Here is a 14376-nt window from a genome sequence, read left to right as displayed (position 1 = left end):
TGCAGAAAACCTTCCAGAACTGGGATGAGAACTGAGGACCACGGTCGGAGACCATGTCCACCGGAAGTCCATGGATCTGGAAGACGTGCTGCACCATGAGCAGGTGGCGTCTCCTTGGCTGAGGTTAGCTTGGGGAGAGGGAAACTGGTCCACCACGGTAAGGATAACCATGTTGCCATCAGGCGGGGGTAGACCAGTGATGAAGTCCAGGGATATATGTGATCAGGAACGGGAAGTGGTTGGAGGCCAGCCGGAGCTTGCTGAGGAGTCTTATTCTGGGCACACGGTGCAGGCGGCGATGGTTAGGAACCAATGTGGGCCACCAAAAACATTGTCGTACAAAGGCCAGGGTCCGATGGGAGCCAGGATGGCAGGCCAGTCGAGAGGAATGACCAGATTCCAGAACCAAGGAAGGGTCTCGGGGTCTGATGGTGTAGCAGTGGGGCAATAGAGGCATGACAGAGCACCAGGCTTCCATAGAGGTTAAGAAGACATCACAAATAATAATAGAGGTGGCATTAAAAGATCAGATAATCCCATACTATGATCTGTCCATACTATGAATGGGTGTACCGTCCCCTCTAACCAGTGCCTCCACTCCTCTAACACCATCTTCACCTCCAGAAGTTCCCGGTTACCCATTTCGTAATTCCTTTCTGTGAAGATGAGATGATGGGAGAGGAAAGGAAGGATGCAGCTCTCGGTCTTGGGCCGAACGCTGGGACAGGACAGCCCCCACTCCGATGTTCGAGGCGTCGACCTCCACCACGAACTGCCGAGACGGATCTGGATGGATTAGGATGGGGGCGGTAGTGAATTGGTGTTTGAGGTCCAAGAACGCCTGGTCTGCACCTGAAAACCATGAAAACGGGACCTTTGGATAGGTGAGGGCTGCAAGGGGGGAAGCCCGGGTGCTGTAGAAATTGGCGAACCCCAGAAAGCGTTGCAGCTGCACTCTGGAGGTGGGTTGCGGCCAATCCACCACCGCTCTCACCTTTTCAGGATCCATAAGGATGTTGCCTGCAGATATGATGTACCCCAGGAAGGAGATTCAAATTTTTCTGCTTTGATGTACACCTGGTTCTCCAGAAGACGCTGGAGGACATGTTCTTAAGTCGAGTGGGAAAGCACAAGGATCAAGGTAGACGAATATGAACCATTTCAACATGTCCCGGAGAACTTTGTTTACCAAGGCCTGAAACACAACAAGAGCAATGGTTAGTCCGAACGACATCACCACATTAGTAGTGCCCGCTTGCCATAGTAAAGGGGGTCTTCCACTCATCCCTTCCCGGATCCTTACCAGATGGTAGGCATTCCAGTGGTCCAACTTGGGGAAGATGGTAGCCCCCTGGAGAGGCTCGAAATACGAGGCGATGAGTGGAAGCGGGTAACAGTTTTTAACCATGATGACATTCAGGCCCCGGTAGTCTATACATGGACGCAGGGTTTTGTTGTTCTTCTCCACAAAGAAAAGCCCTGTGCCTGCAGGGGAGGCAGAAGGACGGATACCCCCTGCAGCCAGGAAGTCCTCAATGTACGTCTCCATCACCTTAGTCTCCAGATCTGACAGGGAAAAAAGACGCCCGGGAGAAGATCGATGGGACAGTCATAGGGCCTATGCGGAGGAGCGCAGTGACACGGGCCTTGCTGAAAACCTCCCGGAGGTCCTGGTACTCCGCGGGAATGGCGGAGAGGTCTGGGGCTTTTCCCAAGCCTGCAGGAAGAGGTCCCGGAGCAGGCAATGCCCATGGCAAAATGGGCTCCAACCCAGGATTGAACCAGTAGCCCAGTCGATCAGGGGATTGTGCCTCTGGAGCCAGGAAAACCCCAAAACCATGGGTGCATGATGGGATTTGATGGGCAGGAACTGCATAAACTCACTGTGATTACCCGACACTCTCAGGTTGGTGTGGGTGACTCTGCCAATAGAGCCCCCATCCAACTCTCTGACTTCCATGGGAATGGAGAGGGGTTGTGTGGGGATTCCCAGCTCCAACACCAGGGTAGCGTCCATAAAGCTCTCATTGGCCCCAGAGTCTATGAGTACCCGGAGAGATTTGGACCGGTCACCCCACAACAGGGTAGCACGGAGAGGGGTATGAGCAATGGAAGATGGGAAACTCCCCATACGTCTCACCAGCGTACTTGTACAAGTACCTCCTTGATGAGCCTTGTTCTTAAATGGGCAGGTAGATAAAAAAAAAATCTTACTCCACAATACAGACAGTTCTGGGTGTTAAGTCCACGTAAGCACTCAGAAGGAAACAATCTAGCCCTGCCCAGTTGCATGGGCCCCGGAGGAGACAACTCGACAGCCCTCGGTGTCATCCGAGAGACTTCGGCTGCCATCGGATCCACCTGGAAATGTAGGCTTTGTGGATTTCCATGATTCCTCGGAGGCGAGGTAGAAATCGAGGACGAGCATCGGCGACAGGGAACAGACTCCGTCTCCCTCCTACATTCCTGTAGCCGCCCATCGATCCGGATGGTCAAGGCTATGAGTGAGTCGAGGTCCATTGGGCAGCTCCCGGGCTACGAACCCGGGCTTCTGGGTTCCAGGCACTCTGTCACCAACATGCGAAAATCCAACACATAGTCACACTACGGGAATCCTGACATAGTTTTAGCAGCTTACGAGCCGCGTCCCACCCAGACAACGGAGAATCAAACACTTTCTGTACGTCCACCACAATCTGAGGCAAACAATGGATTGTTGCTCCCACACCGCCGTAGCCCAGGCAAGAGCCCTCCCGGACATCAGCGTTATAACATACGCTATTCTCAAGCGATCCGAGGGAAATGAAGAGGGCTGCAGCTCAAAGATTAGAGAACAGTGAGAGAAACGCCCGGCAGGATCTGGGATCTCCAGGGTAGCACTCCGGAGGAGGTAAGCGGAGTTCTTGGGAAGCCGGGGTAGATTGGGGAGAAACACCGCTGGTAGCAGGGTAATTGACAGTCTGGGTGGTTACTGTAGTGACGGGCTGCCTCACAGACAATCCGCGGAATTGCTCCAGCAATGTGTTGAAGGCACGGTCCTGGCACTCCACCAAGGTGTGGACTCCTTCCATAAGATCTTGAAGTAACTCCTTGCGTCTTCCAATGGTGGTTCCCTGGGAAGAGACAGCATTGTGGTGCTGGTCCGAGTCTCCTGGGTCAGTCATGGCCAATTCGTACTATCGCGACTCATGATATGACCCAGATGCAGACACGGTAGGCGGATAGTACAGTTCTCAGATGATTTATTAGAAACAAAGGGCAGGTCGAGGGCAGGTAGAAGTTTGTGATCAGGTCAGAGTCAGGCAGGTACAGGACGGCAGGCAGGCTCGGGGTCAGGGCAAAATGGTCAGAACCGGGAAAAACTAGGAAACAGAATGGCGGGAAAGAACGCTGGTAAGACCTGACAAGATGAACTGGCAACAGACCAACAGAACACAGGTATAAATACATAGGGGGTAATGGGAAGATGGGCGACACCTGGAGGGGGGAGGGAGACGAGCACAAAGACAGGTGAAACAGATCAGGATGTGACAAAACGGTTCAAAGATCTGACCCATATTACTGGAGCAACAGTTTTTTTTCTTATTGTTGAGGATTGGGGGCCCGTATTTTAGCTAGCTAGCTAACAACCTGGTAACTTTATATAATATTCCACAAATGACTTGATTTAATTTTTTTTTTTTTTAAATAGCTTTTCGTAATAAACGTCTGTCTGTCTCTCTCTGTCTCTCACAGCAGTTGGGAGGTGACCCTCAGAGTTGGACGAATGTCTACGGCGTCCTTAAAGGGACAAACCTTTTCTGTTACCACCGGCAAGAGGATATGGAGGCTAACGTCGAGCCAGCATTTACCATCGCCATCAACAAAGTCAGTCTATTTAAAAAAGTACTTTACCAGATACACACACACTCAAAAAAGCATGCTAGCTACGGATATAGGGATTATCTGATATTTTAATGCCACCTCTATTATTACTTGTGATGTCTTCTTAACCTCTATGGGATCGGTGTCCTCCCGCGGGATAGTTGAGCTAATGTGATTAGCATGACGTTGTAAGTAACAATAACATTTCCCAGGACACAGACATTTCTTATATGGGCAGAAACTTTAATTCTTGTTAATCTAACTGTACTGTCCAATTTACAGCAACTATTACAGTGAAAAAATACCATGCTATTGTTTGAGGAGAGTGCACAACAACAACTTTTATCACGGCAACTGGTTTGATACATTCACCTCTGAAGGTAAATAATGTACTTACATTCAGTAATCTTGCTCTGATTTTTAATCCTGAGGATCCCAGAGATAATGTTGCATAGTTTTGTTTGATAAATCAATTTTTATATTAAAATGTGGGAACTGGGTTTGAACCCCTGCTGTGTCCTGGTCCTGAGCTACAGGCAGTTACAGTTGAAGTCGGAAGTTTACATACTTAGGTTGGAGTCATTAAAACTTGTTTTTCAACCACTCCACATATTTCTTGATAACAAACTATAGTTTTGGCAAGTCGGTTAGGGCATCTACTTTGTGCATGACACAAGTCATTTTTCCAACATTTGTTTACAGACAGATTATTTCACTTATTGTGAAATTTCCAGTGGGTCAGAAGTTTACATTCACTAAGTTGACTGTGTATTTAAACAGCTTGGACAGTTCCAGAAAATGATGTCATGGTTCTAGAAGCTTCTGATGGGCTAATTGACATCATTTGAGTCAATTGGAGGTGTACCTGTGGATGTATTTCAAGGCCTACCTTCAAACTCAGTGCCTCTTTGCTTTACATCATGGGAAAATCAAAATAAATCAGCCCTCAGAAAAAAATTGTAGACCTCACAAGTCTGGTTCATCCTTGGGGGCAATTTCCAAATGCCACTTTGTCATTATGGGGTATTGTGTGTAGATTGAGGGGGGGGGTTTATTTGATCCATTTTAGAATAAGGCTGTAACATAACAAAATGTGGAAAAAGTCAACGCATCTGTAAACTTTCCAAATGCACATTAAATGCTCTGTACATAATTGTCTTTCTTGATTCTTGAGATACAGGCATTTGGAATGTTGTGCAAAAATATATATTGAATTAATTTGATTAATTATAATGTATCGCCAAGCCCTAATACAACCAGACGGTCTCTCATAAGAGAGAGTCCAGTTGTCCCCAATGTTTCAAGGACAGAACTTATTCCTCTTTCCACCCTGTCTATTGTTGATCCCTGCTGGCCTTACTCTTTCTGCTGTGGCTCATTGAGTCGTGGTGACCCTTGACCCACAGTACAAAGCCCTGTTTTAGCTTCAGGCAGAGATCATTAAATCAGCGGGATTATCATGTATTAGTCAGCAGCTCTGACTGCTTTGCTCTCAGGATCAACGTGAGCCCAGAGTGAGGCTGAACAGGGCGCTGCTACCATCTACTGGTGGTGATGAGGAAACACATTGCAGTACAGTCATTTTAGTGCGTCCCTATAATATTGCCTTTCTCCTGAAGTGTACCCTCGTTCACTACTTCCCAAAGCATTGGTGGAGGTATTGGCTGTAGGGTATTTCCACCTCCTTATACCAGTAATTTCCTTTCAAATCATTGAAGGGTAGTGAACAAGTGCACACTGGGAGGACGGAGAGATAATTGGGACGTAAGCTGATAACTGGGACAGATTAATGCTTGAGGCTGAGTCTACTGGACTTGACTGTCAGTGACTGCTCTTTGTGTCAGTAAGTGCATTCACAATCTGCGTTGACAGACGTTAAAAAGCACGATTTCATGCTTAAATACTTATTTTTGGGTGGGTATTGAAACATTTGGTTAATTCAACGTCAGTAGCTTATCATGTGTCTGTGTCTCTGTGTGTTAGGAGACGAGAATACGTGCGTCAGAGAAAGACCCCCACAGTAAGGCCCAGAGCATCTGCATCAGTAACCAGTACGGGGGAGAGGAGGTGACACACACACTCTCGGCAGACAGTCGCGAAGAGACACACCGCTGGATGGAAGCCTTCTGGCAACAGTTCTGTGACATGAGTAATTAAAAATAATAATAATGACTTAACAATAATATTTTATTTTATAATATAAACTAATAATACATCTGTATTTTTTACATCAGTAAGTAGGTTCTGATCACATGATTAGGGCCCTAGGTTCTTCATTGGTGAGGTCAGGAGGTAAGAAAAAACTCCCGACCCTCCTGGCCTTAGACATGATACACACTTTACACTCTAGGTCCTCATATGCTCTTGTTCATGTGCTCATTGGCTCCTGATGTGTTAGTGGTTTTCTCAGCTCTTGATTGGATGTTTGAAGGTGATTGACGGCTTCCTTCTTCCCTGCAGGCCAATGGAAGCAGTGCTGTGACGACTTGATGAAGATTGAGCTGCCATCACCCCGGAAACCAGCCCTTGTCACGTCGAAACAGGGTTCTCTTTACCACGAAATTGGTAAGACAGCAACCCAAATGGATTCAGAAACGGTTTACTATATTGTCCAAAATATGTTTATATGATTCAGTAAGACGTTTTGGAAACTTGAGGGTCTCTTTCTGCTTTTATTCATTTGTTTTAAATCTAGAACATACAGTAGGGTAACATTATAGTTTGTTTAGGTTAATAGGTTTATAAACACAAATATATCCATGAACGATATATCCAGAGGAGGACGGTCCCCTTTCCGTAACTGCATGTGTGTGTTTCTGACTAGTTCTTCTAACAGTGGCGTGGTTCACCATACGCATGAGCTCTCCATCCGACTACTCTGAGCTACCTGCTACCTCACTAGCACACCAACCAACCTCTGTACTTGACTATGGATGGAAGTGTTCCTTTCTCTGACATGCTGCTGACTCACTTTCTTCCTCTCTTCCTTTCTCCCTCTCCTTGTCTCTCTCAATTTTTGTCCCATCTCCCCTCCATGCCACTCACCCTTGTTCCTGTGATCAAATTATACCCCCTCCCCTTTTTCCCCCCCACTAATATCATTATTAATCCTTCATTATTAATTGTACACTCGAATGCTAATCTTCATATATTCCAAATGAACGTACTTTTACCTTGTCGCGCACATCATTTCATTCCCCAAATGATAATATCGCCATTATATTTTACTGCCTGTCAATGTACATTATACCTGCCCACCACCCCATGGGTTGCCCCCCTCCCCCTGGATCCTAGCCCCCCTCACCAGCCCCTCTTGCGAGGGTCTCTTGCTGCAGGATAACGCCGTGTCTGCTGAGATTCGTGCTCTGCTCTCCTCCTATTACAACGACAGGTGAAGTACCAGTGGGGTCCTCCACCCCCCCCCCCCCCCCCCCCTGTACTGGGCTCTCCTACCTACTGAGGAGTGTTAAAGCTGACATCCCTCCTCAACTACCACCACCAAGTCTAGGCCTACCCTTCTCTAAACTTTCTCAACTTTATTAGCATAGTCTGTCCTTCCACAGTGGAGTAATAACTTTCCTCTGCTCCTTCTAGTTATTGACACCTCTGATGACATCAGCACTGTGACGGACATCCTGACGCAGCGGATGCAGGAGCTGGAGCTGAGGAGCCAGCTGGGGACCTCTCCTCCCTGGATGTCCCTGTTCGAGGAGTCTCCTGGTGGCCCCCCCACCCCTCGGCTGGCCCGCCACATCCCCCGCTCCCCCCACCGCCTACCCCACAGCCCACTGAGCTCCCTGCGCTGCCCCTGGCCAGGCCTGCTCTCCTCAGATGCCAGCCTGACCTCTGACAGCGACAGCCCCTGCAGCACCAGCCCCTGCTCCCGCCTCCGAGGCTGGGCCGAGCCCCTCTCCCTCTCCTCCCCCCGCTTCCGCCCCCGCACCCTCTCCCTGGATGCCAAGCTTAGCACTCTCAGGGGCAGGGGGTATGGGGGGGTGTTACAGTGCTCCTGTCAGCCCCCTTCCTCCTCCTCCCTTGCCCCCATCCCGGCGGAATGCGTCCCCCAGGCCACCTTGTCCTGCTCCAGCTCCACCTCCAGTAACAGCTCCAGCGAGGGAAGCCACAGCCCCTCCTCATTGGACGGTACCCCTTTCTCACGCCCCTCCTCGGCCCGCCGGAGCCTCAGGAACTTGAGAGCTAAACTGGACCCCCGAAATTGGCTCCAGAGCCAGGTATAACCCACCTCAGACCCCCACTCATCTAAACCGTCTCCAATAGGCAGCCCACCTGCAATAGGCAACCCACCTCAGACCCTCACTTTAAACCACTGAGCCAGGGATAAGCCACCTCAGACCCCCACATCACCCAAAGTCCTGGTAAGAACTGGCGGGAAGGAAGCCAGTCCCTCAGTTGAAAGAGCCCTGGTATTAACTGGAATTACTTTAGACTAAGGACAGGAAACATTCTGCGTCAGTATCAATGGTCCACAGAACATGGGAGTATTCTGCTTCCCTTTCAAATGGTAATGCTGATTAGGAAATTGAAGAGAGAAAGTTTTTTTGTTGATGATATAAACGCAATATCTCTAGGCTCTGCGCATCTGAAATCTCCAACTGGAAAGGGCAGCATCTGTCAGTCAAAGACGAGAGTTTCCTCGTCAGTCATCCAAGCCATACACCCCTCAATATGAACATGATTTCATAGCATCTTGTTAGTTCAGCTGCGGTATTTACTTACTATATGTGCTGTATTTGTGTTTGCAGTGTTTGGGCAGGGCAGTGAGCGTGTGGCCAAGTGAACTGTCAGTGTATGGGAATGTTTAGTGTCTGTGTGGTCATGGGGTTGTTGTTACCTGTACCAAAAAGGCTCACTGTGATCTATCCAAATGACTAGACCCATCACTTGTATTATGAATTCATGCCTGGAAGGAACAAGTATATTTATGTACCGATTTGCTTATTGCATGTTTGTGTTCAAAGACGCAAAGAATGCGTTGCCGGAGATCTTAACTGCTCAGACGGTGAATGAATTGAAAGCTCAACTTAATGCAACAGTTCTCCCAATAATTTACTGTACTACTTGTTCCTACTGTGATAACATCAGGGTCACATCGAGCTTCTGCAAGGTTCCTAGAACCTCCCCTGCATTCATTAACACATTGTAGGTCTACTATACAAGAACCAATATTTAAGATTTATGTTAATCACTTATGGAGTAAATTATAATGAATTGAAGTAAGCCAAAGGTAACGTACTACATAATCACGAGAACCCATCTTAACTTGTTACACTGCCTCGTTGCAGTATTGCGTGCAAATGTACTGACTTTGAAATCTGGGCCGGCCCCTACAAAATCCCCTAGAGTTAAGTTGAAGGCCTAGATGGTTTTTGGAATGGAGAGGCAAACGCTTTGGGTGTCCTTGTTAATCTTTAATACGCCCCTACTAGCAGGCAAGGATTTCCTCACAAACGATACTCTGTTGACGAAACCAATACTTTGCATGGAGAACAGTGTTGCTAGGGGGTTTAAATCCCATGCTACAGCTCGTCTCAGTTCAAGGGTATTTTAATGTCATCCAATTCAGTTAGGTTGGCAAATGTTATGTATTTGAGAATGTAGAAACTGGGAATGCACATACATGGGTGAAGAGTTTAGATATCCCACCTTTGACCTTGTGGATTTATAGCATAGTTTGTGGTACAGTCGTAACCTTATGGCCTGAAAACCGGTCCCAGAATTTACACACACACACACACACACACACACACACACACAGTACCAGTCCAAAGTTTGGACGTCTACTCGTCTACTCATTCTAGGGTTTTTATTTATTTGTACTATTTTCTACATTGTCCAATAATAGTGAAGACAGCAAAACTATGAAATAACACATGGAATCATGTAGTAACCAAATCAAAATATATTTTAGATTCTGCAAAGTAGCCACCCTTTGCCTTGATGACAACTTTGCACACTCTTGGCATTCTCTCAACCAGCTTCACCTGGAATGCTTTTCCAACAGTCTTGAAGGAGTTCCCACATATGCTGAGCACTTGTTGGCTGCTTTTCCTTCACTCTGCAGTCCAACTAATCCCAAACCATCTCAATTGGGTTGAGGTCAGGCGATTGTGGAGGCCAGGTCATCTGATGCAGCACTCATCTCTCATTCTTGGTCAAATAGCCCTTACACAGCCTGGAGGTTTGTTGGGTCATTGTCCTGTTGAAAAACAAATGGTAGTCCCACTAAGTGCAAACCAGATGGGATGGTGTATCGCTGCAGAATGCTGTGGTAGCTATCCTGGTTAGGTGTGCCTTGAATTCTAAATGAATCACTGACAGTGTCACCAGCAAAGCACCCCCACACCATGACACCAACTCCATGCTTCACGGTTGGAACCATACATGAAGAGATCATCCATTCACCTACTCTGCTTTTCACAAAGACACTGCGGTTGAAACCAAAAATGTACAATTTGGACTCATCAGACCAAAGGACAGATTTCCATCGATCTAATGTCCCTTGCTCGTGTTTCTTGGCCCAAGCAAGTCTCTTGTTATTATTGGTGTCCTTTAGTAGTGGTTTCTTTGCAGCAATTAGACCACGAAGGCCTGATTCATGCTGTCTCCTCTGAACAGTTGAGATGTGTCAGGTACTTGAACTCTGACATTCATTTGGGCTGCAATCTGAGGTGCAGTGAACTCTAATGAACTTATCCTCTGCAGCAGAGGTAACTCTGGGTCTTCCTTTCCTGTGGCGGTCCTCATGAGAGCCAGTTTCATCACAGCACTTGATGGTTTTTGCAACTGCACTTAAATGTTCCGCATTGACTGACCTTCATGTCTTAAAGTAATGATGGACTGTTGTTTCTCTTTGCTTATGTGAGTTTTTCTTGCCATAATATGGACTTGGTCTTTTACCAAATAGGGCTATCTTCTGTACACCACCCCTACTTGTCACAACACAACTGATTGGCTCAAACGTATTAAGGTTAAGTTAATTTGTGGAATTTCTTTAAGGCACACCTGTTCATTTAAATGCATTCCAGGTGACTACCTCATGAAGCTGGTTGAGAGAATGCAAAGCTGTTATCAAGGCAAAAGTTGGCTACTTTGAAGAATATAAAATATATTTTGATTTGTTTAACACTTTTTTGGCTACTACATGATTTCATAGTTTTGAGGTCTTCACTATTATTCTACAATGTATAAAATAAAGAAAAACCTTGGAATAAGTAGGTGTGTCCAAACTTGACTGGTACTGTATATATAGAACATTGCAATCGATTATGGAAGTAGGCAATACAGGAATTACTGATCTATAGCAAATATTGTGTTGAGCTTTTTCTTAAGATAGTGCAGTCTTTTACCTACTAAGCAATGCCAACCAGGTGATTGTAGTAGTTGTTAAATTACGATAAGGTGGGCAGGGTTAAGTGTGGTTGGCCCCCCTGGTCTATGCATTTAAGCCTATCAATCCCTCCATGTCTCTTTGTTTATGATGGACTGTAGGCTATGATATGTTACTGTGTTCCAAGGGCTCACAGCTGGCTCACTCAGTTTCTCATTAAAACAACTGTAAATGCTTCAAAGTGGCATTTGTTACTGTAAAGTTTTTTTGTAAGTTAACAAAACTCCTTTCTCCTTTTTGTTAAAATATATTTTACATTATTGATTTTGTTATAAATACAGCTCTATTGATATTACTTTAACAGCCGATTTCAGATCTATGACTGCATCCGGTAGATAACATTAAATGTTAACCATGCAAGTGTCCTGTGTTTAAAAATGTAACATAACGATAATAAATGATTTGTCAATTTAGAACAGCCATTGTTTTCTTGTCATGTCTGTCTCATGTTAGTGGAAATGATAGAGTATCATTTGATATGTAGAGGAGAACTAGAGCAGGGCTGTTCAATTCCGTTCCTGGATGACTGAAACACTTGTGGTTTTTGTTTCTACCTGGTAGTTAATTGCACTCACCTGGTGTCCCAGGTCTGTATCAGTCCCTGATTTTATAATGAGAGCCATCCAGGTCCAACATTGAACAGCCCTAGTAGTGGTTTCAGAGTTCAAGTACCTGACACATCTCAACTGTTCAGAGGAGACAGCATGAATCAGGCCTTCGTGGTCTAATTGCTGCAAAGAAACCACTACTGACCTTGAACTTAAGCATGAGAATAGCATGCTATTCACCTATTAGTTTGAGGTGGAGATGAATAAATGAAGGTGTGGCCGGGGTGTGTCTACAGAGACGCTGTATTCTGACTGACATAATTCCATCACCTTTACGTTATAGTAAACCATGAGTAAGTTTGAGTGAATCTACCAGTTCCAAGTGGAAAAGCATCTACTTTTCCCACCCTGATAGATATAACATCAATCTCCATGCACTGTAATTTACAACTTCATAAGAGCTAAGTAAATGACTAATCTGTTTGGTTAAGGGAATTGTAAAAATATATATATTTACCTTCTAATGTCTGGAGACAAATGTGAAACCAGTCATATGGAAGCATATCAACATGTAAAGTTTATAAAATGCTGTGCTGTTATGCAGAATTGAAATTATGGCCTTTTAACTTGCAGGGATGGGCACTACATTATCGTTCCATTTAATTACCTTGTTTCCTTTACCTTACCTCAAATCACATGCATAATCAGAACTGGAAATAAAAGATGCTGTGATGTAGGCAAAGGATTAATAACAAATCGGGCCGAGTTAGACAGACACTTCGGTTTTTTTTTAAACCTTTATTTAACTAGGCAAGTCAGTTAATTAAGAACAAATTCTTATTTACAATGATGGCCTACCCCGTTAAACTCTTGTCAGTTGACCCAAAATGTATGCAGACATAGTGCATGCCAACGCAATGTTCTGTTTCATAGTTTAGGGACTGAATGAATATTTTATCCATTTAAAGTTGAAAACTGCTGTAGCGTATTTCAGCTATTCAGACAATGTACTGCAAGAGCCATTGGTGACCCAGTTATCCTTGTCATTCTCTGCACACAGGATCCAAGCCTGCGTGCCAATTCTCCACCCGTCTCCCAAACTGTGCACTTCCAGTCATGAATTTAAAATCATTGGATTAGTGAAATCATTCACTAGAGGGATTTTCCACCATTGTTAAATCTATGACGTGGAGTGGAGTGGAGTGTGGAAGGGCACAGAATTGGTATTTGCAGCCAAACTATCACATGAATCTTTCAATGGGAATTTGTGCTGTTGAAAATGTCATTTTCCTCAGTGTTGAAAGTAAAATAAAAAGCAACATAGTAACTGGAATGTCTCATTTCAGGAATGTGATGGCTTTATGCAGTGTTGCAAAATATATAGTCTCATCCACCAGCCGCCTTTCTCTCTCTGTTAGCCTGGGGACGAGGTTACAAAGATATAGACGGTCATGCTCTGTGTGTGTGAATGTCTCTGTCGCTCTCTCTCTTTCTGTCTGTGTTGAGGTCAGTAGGTGGTGTGCTGCCTGTCACCTTATTTCCCCTATGGCAGTGTTACTCATCTCTGATCCAAGAGCCTCCTTAAGGTTGCATGTTTGACTCGACAACTAACCATCTAGCTCTTCATTAGTTATCCCAGCTGGGCAAATACAAAAATATGCAACTGAGTACTGGGGTAGAGAAACACCGCCATAAGAGATGCTGCCTAACGTGAAAGCACATTCCAACAATCACACAACTTGTCATATTCTTAATATTATATTAAAATATATATATACACTGCTCAAAAAAATAAAGGGAACACTTAAACACAATGTAACTCCAAGTCAATCACACTTCTGTGAAATCAAACTGTCCACTTAGGAAGCAACACTGATTGACAATAAATTTCACATGCTGTTGTGCAAATGGAATAGACAACAGGTGGAAATTATAGGCAATTAGCAAGACACCCCCAATAAAGGAATGGTTCTGCAGGTGGTGACCACAGACCAATTCTCAGTTCCTATGCTTCCTGGCTGATGTTTTGGTCACTTTTGAATGCTGGCGGTGCTTTCACTCTAGTGGTAGCATGAGATGGAGTCTACAACCCACACAAGTGGCTCAGGTAATGCAGCTCATCCAGGATGGCACATCAATGCGAGCTGTGGCAAGAAGGTTTGCTGTGTCTGTCAGCGTAGTGTCCAGAGCATGGAGGCGCTACCAGGAGACAGGCCAGTACATCAGGAGATGTGGAGGAGGCTGTAGGAGGACAACAACCCAGCAGCAGGACCGCTACCACCGCCTTTGTGCAAGGAGGAACACTGCCAGAGCCCTGAAAAATGACCTCCAGCAGGCCACAAATGTGCATGTGTCTGCTCAAACGGTCAGAAACAGACTCCATGAGGGTGGTATGTGCGTCCGATATCCACAGGTGGGGGTTGTGCTTACAGCCCAACACCGTGCAGGACGTTTGGCATTTGCCAGAGAACACCAAGATTGGCAAATTCGCCACTGGCGCCCTGTGCTCTTCACAGATGAAAGCAGGTTCACACTGAGCACATGTGACAGAGTCCG

The 14376-nt window shown here is 45.7% G+C and overlaps 1 protein-coding gene across 4 annotated transcripts in view; it reads left to right on the top strand.

The window, feature by feature from the left end:
• LOC110535022 (rhotekin-like) overlaps positions 1 to 9704 on the top strand; it is a 119401-nt gene extending 109697 nt beyond the window's left edge. For all 4 annotated transcript variants that reach the window (XM_036935480.1, XM_036935481.1, XM_036935483.1 and 1 more), the window contains exons 9-12: positions 3736 to 3867; positions 5848 to 6013; positions 6325 to 6429; positions 7459 to 9704. In XM_036935480.1, coding sequence (XP_036791375.1) covers positions 3736 to 3867; positions 5848 to 6013; positions 6325 to 6429; positions 7459 to 8102 — 1047 coding nt within the window. In that variant the 3' untranslated portion in view covers positions 8103 to 9704. The remainder of the gene's footprint in view (positions 1 to 3735; positions 3868 to 5847; positions 6014 to 6324; positions 6430 to 7458) is intronic.
• The last annotated feature ends 4672 nt before the right edge of the window (positions 9705 to 14376 follow it).

Source organism: Oncorhynchus mykiss, chromosome 11, assembly GCF_013265735.2.
Source record: "Oncorhynchus mykiss isolate Arlee chromosome 11, USDA_OmykA_1.1, whole genome shotgun sequence".
Lineage (NCBI taxonomy): Eukaryota > Metazoa > Chordata > Actinopteri > Salmoniformes > Salmonidae > Oncorhynchus > Oncorhynchus mykiss.
The sequence above is the reverse complement of the archived record's forward strand: the minus strand, read 5'-3'. Positions and strand labels throughout refer to the sequence as shown.